The sequence below is a fragment of the Oratosquilla oratoria genome, chromosome 17, assembly GCF_046742065.1.
Source record: "Oratosquilla oratoria isolate Oo_2021 chromosome 17, ASM4674206v1, whole genome shotgun sequence".
NCBI lineage: Eukaryota > Metazoa > Arthropoda > Malacostraca > Stomatopoda > Squillidae > Oratosquilla > Oratosquilla oratoria.
Genome location: NC_134793.1, coordinates 45,618,705 through 45,629,106, shown reverse-complemented (window position 1 = coordinate 45,629,106; position 10,402 = coordinate 45,618,705). Strand labels below are relative to the sequence as shown.

General features: G+C 34.6%; 1 protein-coding gene across 2 annotated transcripts; it reads left to right on the top strand.

The window, feature by feature from the left end:
• The first annotated feature begins 3,539 nt into the window (after positions 1–3,539).
• Positions 3,540–7,879, top strand: LOC143034646 (uncharacterized). 2 transcript variants are annotated; one of them, XM_076201004.1, is made up of 2 exons: positions 3,540–4,256; positions 7,699–7,879. In XM_076201004.1, the coding sequence occupies exons 1-2, from the start codon at positions 3,591–3,593 to the stop codon at positions 7,774–7,776; spliced, it is 744 nt and encodes a 247-aa protein (XP_076057119.1). In that variant the 5' UTR covers positions 3,540–3,590; the 3' UTR covers positions 7,777–7,879. The 2 variants fall into 2 exon arrangements, with proteins under 2 accessions (XP_076057119.1, XP_076057118.1); XM_076201003.1 differs by having other exon boundaries at positions 7,696–7,879.
• The last annotated feature ends 2,523 nt before the right edge of the window (positions 7,880–10,402 follow it).

The following is a 10,402-nucleotide window of genomic DNA, read 5'->3' as shown; positions in this document are numbered from 1 at the left end:
TAGCTTTCAATTCCTTCATCCATATCATTAATATATATAGCAAACATTATTGGGGCCAGTACTGTTCCCTGCAGAACACCGCTTATTACTTTATCCCATTTTGAGTGCTGGTCTCTTATCACTACTCTCATTTTTCTTTCTTGCAAAAAGTCTTCCATCCAATTTAGCAGTTTGCCCTGTATTCCTCCTTCAGTTTCTAATTTCTTAAGCAACTTCTTATGTGGTACTTTGTCAAACGCTTTCTTTAGGTCTAGAAATGCACAGTCCGCCCATCCATCTCTTTCTTGTATTATATCTATTAGCCTTGAATAGAAACATATTAAATTGGTGACGCATGATCGTCCTTGTCTGAATCCAAATTGCCTTGGATTTAACACTGTTTTTTTCTAAATATTTTACCCATCTACTTTTGATAATTCTTTCACAAATTTTTGCTATTGTACTTGTTAGAGAGACTGGTCTATAGTTTGTAGGTTCTTCTTTATTTCCTCCTTTATATATAGGTACTATATTTGCTTTTTTCCAATCTTCTGGAACTTTTCCTTCCTTCAAGGAACTGTTTAGTATGCTATGTATTTTGTCTGCCAGTTCATTCCTGCATTCCTTCAGAATCCAGTTTGCTATTTCATCTGGTCCATGCGATTTTCTGACATCAAGATTACTCAAGTGTGTCAATATTTCATTTTTTGTTACTTCTATTTCTTCCATGGGGGGGACTTTCTCTTTCCATTCAATCTCTTCAGGTTGTATGTTCTCCCTTGTAAACACTGATTTAAAATGTTTGTTCATAATTTCCGCCATTTCCATTTCCTCAGTGTATTCAACTCCCCCTTGTCTTAATTTCTCCAAGTCTTGTTTGTTTTTCAGTTTATTGTTTACAAATCTGTAGAATAGTTTTGGTTGATCTTTACACTTTTCGATGACACCTTTTTCATATTTTCTCTTTTCCTCTCTGCACGTTTGTACATATTCATTTATATAACCGGTATATATTTTCAATTTTTCAGGTTTTCTGTCTTTTTTCCATCTGGTCCAGGCTTTGTCTCTTTTGTCTTTTAACTCCCTACAACTTTTGTTGTACCAGCATTTTACATATTCTTTTTCTTGTTTTTGTCTTGGGACATACTTTTCCACTCCTTTTTTGTAAATTTTTGTCAAAATATTCCATTTCTCTTCCACTGTTGTTTCTTCTTTGTATATTTCTTCCCAGTTTTCTTGTTGAAAGAATTCTCTTATTTCATCAAAGTTTGTTTTTTCATACATCATTCTTCCTTTTCTATATTGTTCATTTCTTTTCATATATTTTTCTTCATTAAGTTGTGTGTGTGTGTGTGTATTTACCTAGTTGTATTTTACGGGAAGGGGAGCTATGCTCGTGGGGTCCCGTCTTCATATCTCATTTTATCTAAACTATTTTTAAATTCATGTATTGTTTTTGCACACACCACTTTCTCATCTAACTTGTTCCAACTGTCTATTACTCTGTGAGGAAAGCTGTTCTTTTTCAAATCTCTTCTATAGCTGTCTTTTTTTATTTTCTTTCCGTGTCCTCTTGTATTTCTGTCATCCCATTTTATCAGATTCTCTCTGTCAGTAATTTCTATGCCTTTCATGATTCTGTAAATAGCTATCAAATCTCCTCTCTCCCTTCTTTGCTCTAGTGTCTGTAGTTCAAGTTTTTCTAGTCTCTCTTCATATGATAGTTTTGAGAGTGTTGGTGCCAGTTTTGTAATTGCTCTTTGTATTCTTTCAAGTTTTTTTTATACATTTTTTTGTACTTGGTGACCATATCGTTGCTGCATATTCCAATCTTGGTCTTATCAGGGTGATTAGGATTTTCTTCACCATTTCTTCATCCAGGTATGTAAATGCAACTTTGATTGTTCTTATTAAATTATAAGTTTCTCCAAAAATCTTATTTATATGTTTCTCAGGTGACATATTATTCATAACAATGACTCCCAGGTCCTTCTCATTTTCTACTTTTTTTATTCCTTCTTCTCCCAAATTATATGCTTCTGTTATTCTGTTTTTGCTTTTTCCAAATTCCATTATACTACCCCTTTTTTGTATTGAACTCCATCTCCTACTTCCTACTCCATTCCTGTACTATATTTAGATCTCTCTGTAGTGATTCACAATCTTCTTCAGTTTTCACTCTTTTCAGTAGTTTTGCATCATCTGCAAAGAAGCTCATATAGCCTTCAATTCCTTCATCCATATCATTAATATATATAGCAAACATTATTGGGGCCAGAACTGTTCCCTGCGGAACACCGCTTATTACTTCATCCCATTTTGAGTGCTGGTTTCTTATCACTACTCTCATTTTTCTTTCTTGCAAAAAGTCCTCCATCCAATTTAGTAGTTTGCCCTGTATTCCTCCTTCAGCTTCTAATTTCTTAAGCAACTTCTTATGTGGTACTTTGTCAAACGCTTTCTTTAGATCTAAAAATGCACAGTCCGCCCATCCATCTCTTTCTTGTATTATATCTATTAGCCTTGAATAGAAACATATTAAATTGGTGACGCATGATCGTCCTTGTCTGAATCCAAATTGCCTTGGATTTAACACTTTGTTTTTTTTTTTCTAAATATTTTACCCATCTACTTTTGATAATTCTTTCACAAATTTTTGCTATTGTACTTGTTAGAGAGACTGGTCTATAGTTGGTAGGTTCTTCTTTATTTCCTCCTTTATATATAGGTACTATATTTGCTTTTTTCCAATCTTCTGGAACTTTTCCTTCTTTCAAGGAACTCTTTATTATGCTATGTATTTTGTCTGCCAGTTCATTCCTGCATTCCTTCAGAATACAGTTTGCTATTTCATCTGGTCCATGCGATTTTCTGACATCAAGATTACTCAAGTGTGTCAATATTTCATTCTTTGTTACTTCTATTTCTTCCATAGGGGGGACTTTCTCTTTCCATTCAATCTCTTCAGGTTGTATGTTCTCCCTTGTAAACACTGATTTAAAATGTTTGTTCATAATTTCCGCCATTTCCATTTCCTCAGTGTATTCAACTCCTTCCTGTCTTAATTTCTCCAAGTCTTGTTTGTTTTTCAGTTTATTGTTTACAAATCTGTAGAATAGTTTTGGTTGATCTTTACACTTTTCTATGACATCTTTTTCATATTTTCTCTTTTCCTCTCTGCACGTTTGTACATATTCATTTATATAACCGGTATATATTTTCCATTTTTCAGGTCTTCTGTCTTTTTTCCATCTGGTCCAGGCTTTGTCTCTTTTGTCTTTTAACTCCCTACAACTTTTGTTGTACCAGCATTTTACATATTCTTTTTCTTGTTTTTGTCTTGGGACATACTTTTCCACTCCTTTTTTGTAAATTTTTGTCAAAATATTCCATTTCTCTTCCACTGTTGTTTCTTCTTTGTATATTTCTTCCCAGTTTTCTTGTTGAAAGAATTCTCTTATTTGATCAAAGTTTGTTTTTTCATACATCATTCTTCCTTTTCTATATTGCTCATTTCTTTTCATATATTTTTCTTCATTAAGAAAACACACCTGACTCTCGTGCCGTTCACACCCTCCGCTCAGCGCTCCCGACGAGAAAAGTAATTCAACATGGCACATACCAGAAACAGCAACAGCTCCAAGAAACTTGAAGATATGGTGGAGAGTCTTGTGAAAGCAAGAGAAGAGGACAGACAGTTCCAGATGCAAGCAAGGAAAGAAGACCAACAGTTCCTAAGCGAGTTGAAAGAGATAGTTAAACAACAAAGGCAGGAGATACAATATCTCAAATCGACTGTAGTTAATCTCCAAGCTAGAGTGGAAGACCTAGAGCAGTACACGAGGAGAGAAGATATAATCATTAGTGGTTTAAAGATTGTGAAAACGTATTCGGAAGCTGTGAAAGGTGACTCCGACTATAGTGCAGATAACAGTGGTCAGAACATTGTAGAAAATCAAGTGATCCATTCTCTAAGTAACAAGGGAATACAGATCAGAGACACAGAGATATCAGCTTGCCATACACTGGGAAAAAGAAAACAGGACGGTACCCAAAATGTGATCGTGAGATTCGTTTCAAGAAAGTCGAAGGTGAACGTGCTGAAAAACGCCAAGAAATTGAAGGGGACGGGCGTCTACGTGAATGAACACCTGACAAAACGAACTGGAGAGATTGCCAAAACAGCACGCGACATGAGGAAACAAGGGAAGATCATCTCGACATGGACAAGAGACTGCAAGGTGTATATCAAGTGCAAGGATGAAAAAGTACATCAAGTAAGTAATCTTGAACAATTAGTTGAATTTCAATAGTTCACATTCCTTAATCTTCTAACACAAACATAACCATGAACACTACAACTAACACAAAAACTAAAACAAACATATCAAAAAACTGTTCTTCATGCCATACCCTTGTCCCTACCAATCACCTCAAATGTACATTATGCAAACATTTATATCATCTCATGTGTGCAAATATACCCGTAAATACTGCCAAAAATAACCCCAATATTTTCAATAATTGGTTCTGCCTAGACTGCTCAAAAACATTTCCCTATCATGCCATCTCAAACACAGAAATTAATATTTTGTTTTCCGCGCCAAATCTCGCATCAAAAAACCCAGATGTATATACCGCCATTAAGAAGTATAAAGAAATAGACAAAATATCAGAAAAGGAATTTTCGATATTTAATCACAATAATACCCAAATTGACCCCGAATTAAATTTTTACTCAAAATTAACAAAAGACAGCGATTACTATAGTGATACACAATTTGACACGGTATTTCGTGATATTGATGGTTTCACACTAATTCACATCAATGCAAGGAGCCTAAACGCCAATTATCAGAAAATTGACTGTTATCTCAAGTTACTCAATAAAAGCTTTGACGTTATAGTGATAAGCGAAACATGGATTGACCCAGGATGTCTAGTAAACTTCTTACAAGACTATACTCCTTACAGTGCTAATAGACAGATCCAAAAAGGCGGCGGAGTCTCTATCTTCATAAAAAAATCAATTTCATGCAAACTAATAAATCAATCCACTAATTCGTATGAAAACCTATTTGATTGCGTAGCTGTTGAGATTTTCAGTAAAACTAAAAAGAATACCGTCATAACAAGTATTTACAGAAAGCCAGGCACAAACATCAATGAGTTCACAAATATGCTTGAAGAAATCATAACTCCATTTAGAAATAAAAATCTATATCTCTGTGGTGACTTCAACATAGATTTACTTAAGTATGAGACTCATGAACAAACAAGACACTTTACAGATATGATTTTCTCTTTAGGTATATATCCTTTGATAAATAAACCAACCCGAATAACAAATACAAGTGAAACATTGATAGATAACATTTTCACCAATATTGTAAACTCCGAGATTCATAGTGGTATCTTAATAAGTGATATAAGTGACCATCTACCGGTATTCACTATCAGTCCAAAAGAAATGCACTGCATAACAAAACCCAGAATTGTACTTAAACGTAAAATTGACGAAAAAGATATTGCAAAATTAAATCAATGCTTAAAAGAAGAAAATTGGGATCAGGTTTACGAGTCAGAAAATGCCAATCTATCATATAACGAATTTGTAAGCATTATCATGAGTAATGTAAACAAATGCTGCCCAGAGAGAGAAGTAGAAATAAAACCACGTAACGTAAACTCAAAACCATGGTTTACAAACGGTCTTAAGAACGCGTGTCGAAAGAAAAACCAACTTTACAAGAAATCAATTCAAAGCAAGTCCTTGACAGACGAAAACAAATACAAAGTGTACAAAAACAAACTTACAACAATTTTACGCAACTGTGAAAAAAAATACTATGACACACTGCTTGAAGGTTATAAAGGTAATATAAAAAAGACATGGGAAGTAATAAACAACTTAACTAGGCACAAAATTAATAACACCAATGAATTCATAGACATTATTAAAAAAGGAAAAACTAAAAAAGAAGTGGCAAACGAATTTAATGAATTTTTCTCCCATGTAGGACTTAACCTCGCGAAACAAATAAAGACAACACATCAAACTTACGAGACATTTTTGAAACACCGAATAAATAACACTATGTTTTTAAAACCCGTCACGGAAAACGAACTTATGAACACAGTAAAATCAATGCAGAACAAGAAATCACTCGATTGCACAGGAATCAATATGAACCTCATAAAACAAATTATGCCTATCATCAAAGATCATTTTCTGACAATATGCAATAAATCATTTGAACAAGGGATATTTCCAGATGCAATGAAAATAGCAAAAGTAATACCGATATTCAAATCAGCCGACAAATCAAGTTATAATAACTATAGACCAATTTCACTATTACCACAGTTTTCCAAAATTCTTGAAAAGTTATTCACAATTCGCCTTGACTCATTTCTAAAAAAAAATGACGTCATTTACCATAGTCAATATGGATTTCAACGAAATCATTCAACGTCTACAGCAGTAATGGAATTAATTGAAGAGATAACTAACAATATAGAACAAAAGAAAAAGACAGCCGGCATATTTATTGATCTTAAAAAGGCATTTGACACAGTAAATCATGAAATCCTAATTCGAAAGGCCGAATACTATGGGCTAAGAGGTAAAGTTAATGACTGGTTAAAAAGTTATCTAAAAAACAGGAAACAATATGTGGCCATTGAGGAAGAAAGATCACACATTCTACCAGTTACATGCGGAGTACCTCAAGGTTCAGTTCTAGGACCCAAACTATTCTTACTATACATTAATGACATTACAAATGTATCCAACCTTATGAAATTTATACTGTTCGCCGACGATACCACCATTCTATGCTCCGATACAAATTCCGACAAACTGATCAAGACAATTAATGAAGGATTATGTCAACTATCCAACTGGTTTTCAGCCAATAAGCTATCCTTAAACGTATCAAAAACTAACTACCTGCTTTTCTACAAAAATAATGAAAGTACTAAGCCGATCAAAATAAACAACGAAATTATTGAAAAAGCGTCCGTCAGTAAATTCCTAGGCGTGTATTTAGACGATCAACTTAATTGGAAACATCATATAAATCACGTGATAAATAAGATATCCAAAACTTTAGGAATTATGCATAAAATGAGAAATATTCTCAATGAAAATACCCTACGTACCATTTATTGTAGTCTACTACTACCATACTTAAACTATTGTTCAGAAATTTGGGGTAATACTTATCAAACTAATCTTCAACGCATAATTACCTCTCAAAAAAGGGCACTGCGTATAATCTGCAATGTAGGTCGTTTGGAACATACAAATAATTTATTTAAAAAACTAAATCTACTCAAATTCAATGACTTAATAAAGTACAAAACTGCTATTGTTATGCACCAAATCTACAATAAACACATGAATCAAAACATATTGAAATTTTACTCAACTTACGAAACTCGCTATGCGACTAGGCAAACAAACGACTTCTTTAAAACTCAATACAGAACAACCAAAAAAAGCCAATGCTTATCTATTATAGGTGTTAACACATGGAATAAACTGGAAAAGGATTTACCTAAGACAAAATGTTTATCATCATTCAAACGATACTTAAAAAAGTCTTTAATCTATAAGTATTAGTATATTGAACACTTCAGGTCCATTTCATGGTTGTATTCATGGAGAAACTGCCCAAGTCTGCCGCTCTTTTTTTTTTTTTTCTATTCCAGCAGGTCACGGTGACCCAGATCTGCGCATTAAGCAATTATCGTCCCGTCAACAATCGACCTGACCTCTCACCTCTCACCTGACCCCCACAAGTTGCGATGCTCGCTCGTGCCCCCGATTTCTACGTGAGGTCGGAGTTAGCGGACGTCGTGACGCATGCCATTGTGTGTGTGTGTATGCATGTATGTGTGTATATCGTGGACGGCTCGTCCGCGGGACTGGGAGGTGGGACAGCTCGTCCACAGGAATATGGACATCTCGTCCAATGACTTTTTTTTTTAAGAATAATAAACATAATTTGCAGAACAATTAAACTTTATTTACATATTTATATATACAGAATACAGGTGTGATTATTTCTTTTTTATCATAGTTGGAGCTATTCTAGGGTGTTAAAATAAGCATGTCCATAACATTTATAAACACATCTATTACTTACCAGAATATATCATCTAAAGCAAATTTTAATGAAATAACATGAAATATCATTAAAAAAAGGTAATAAAATAATTGTCTAAAAGTTTTTTGAAATCTTGTCCGTGGACGAGTCGACCACCCATGGTGGTGTCTGTGGACGGGTTGTCCTGCTTTGCAGTTTTGTGGACGGGGTGTCCGTGGACGAGTTGTCCTACGATCGTGTATATATGTGTGTAGATGTGTATGTACCATACTACCATGTAACAAAAATAAATAAATTAAAATAATTTTTTCCTTAAGGGAGAGCAACTCCCCATAAGCTTTGCTTCTCGCTCTCCCTTTTCAACTACCAATTTTATAAAAAAAAAAAATGTATATATGTATGTCTAATTGTATTTAATATTGTTGAATAAACCTATAATAATAATAATAATAAACAGTTCCAGTTCAATCAATATGTGGTCACTTTTACTTATTGGTGTTTTATATTCAATTTTGTCCATTATTCTAGGTTCAGATGTAATTATTAAGTCTAGTCTCGATGATTCTTCTTCATTTCTATACCTGGTGTTCTCCTGTATCCATTGTGTCATTGTATGGTCAGTAATCATCTCAAGTAGAGCGTTTCCCCATGAGCCGTCTCCACCCTTTACTGTCATTTCTTCCCAGCAGATTTCTTTGCAATTAAAGTCGCCCATTATAACTATTCTTCCTCCATCTTCCATTATTTTATTTAATGTTATCTTTGTGTCCTCTAACATACTTTTATGTTCACTCTCCTCCCATGAGGCTGTTTTCGGAGGCACATAATTTATCACAAATTTTCTGTTCTTCTTATCTCTGTCTTCCACTTCTATCATAATCATCTCTACTGTATTCTTTCCATATATGACACCCTTCACGTTTATATCCTTCTTAGTCAGGAACATAACTCCACCCCCTTCCTTTTTCTCTCTGTTTTTAATCCAATAATTATATGCATCATGTCCTACACTGTTGGGTGGTAGTGGGCCTTTTAATTTTGTTTCTACAATTCCCATTATGTCCGGTTCTTTTTCTTTCAAATAATCATTCAGCTCATTCAATCCTGTTATTAATCCATCTATATTTGTGTAAGACACTCTTAGTTTTCTGTCACTTCTATTGTGTTCTCTGTTTCCCTTTTGTTTTTCGCTTGTATGTCGAACTGCCTTAGTTTCATATTCACTACTCTCCAATAGAATCTTTCTTTCTCTGACTCCGTTCTGTTCTCGTTTTTTTTTTCTTAGCTTCAAGTCTTTTCTGCTTTTCTTCCTCTCTTTCCTCTTTATTCATTTCCCTTTTTATCCATACCTTTTTATATTGTTCACTTGTTGCTAGTTTCCCTGTTTTGGATAAGATATTCTCTGCCGTCGTTTGTGACCTGAATTTAATCTTAATTGGTCTTGTCTTATCTGTACTATACTTTCCGAGCCTGAATTTGTCCTCAATTTACATCAAAATTTCTTGTTCATCTTACTGAACTAATTTTTAGTAAACTGCTTACTTTTTAATTTTCCTCATTGGTTCTTGAGGTTCTATCTGGGTTATGTTTCTCTTCCATTCCTAATATAATTATACATTTCTTTTTGTCAGCTAAGTCTCTTACTATATTCTCCTTCTGTCTCATCACTTTAATAACTGAGTCTTCAGTTTGTTCTCTCATTTGCTGTTTAATTATGTCCGTAAATGCAACTTTACTGTTTTCTTTTATCGACTTCCATCCCTCTCTGTTTTCTTTACTATTCCTCTTCAATTCCTCATTCTCCACCTTTACTTCTTTTAACTGTCTTTTCAGGTTTTCTATTTCATCAGTTAAGTTTTTGTTCGCCTTCTCTAGTTCTTCCAATTTTTCAACCCTTTGTAGAATGTTGTTAACATGACCGAACCTACGCTCCAAGTCCTCGATCATCTTATCGACCTTCTCTTCTAGTCTTGTCAGTCGGGGGGGGGGGGGTTGTGTCCCCCCCACCCTCTTTAAATCCCTGGAAAATATTCTCATCACTTTCTACTGTATTGCTCTTATCTATACTTCTAATCTTTACATTTTTATTAGACATTTCATCGTCGCTCAGCTGGTCGGGGGGCCGTTTGTTTACCTTTCGCCTGTCTGCCTGGGCCAAGTCTACTCCTTCCTCATTTCCTTCCATTTCCCCCAGCAATCCCTCCCCTTCTCCTCTTTCCCTACTTTCCCACTACCCCACGAGCAATTTTCCCCCCACCCTGCAAATACAATAGGCACTTCTCTTTGCGTTGGGATCCACAAAACTTCAA

Bases quoted from the DNA above. Each gene is read 5' to 3' on its own strand.
- LOC143034646 (XM_076201003.1), top strand. From the start codon at position 3,591: ATGGCACATACCAGAAACAGCAACAGCTCCAAGAAACTTGAAGATATG. The intron at 4,257-7,695 runs GTAAGTAATCTT...TTTCTATTCCAG, and splicing joins AGGATGAAAAAGTACATCAA to CAGGTCACGGTGACCCAGAT.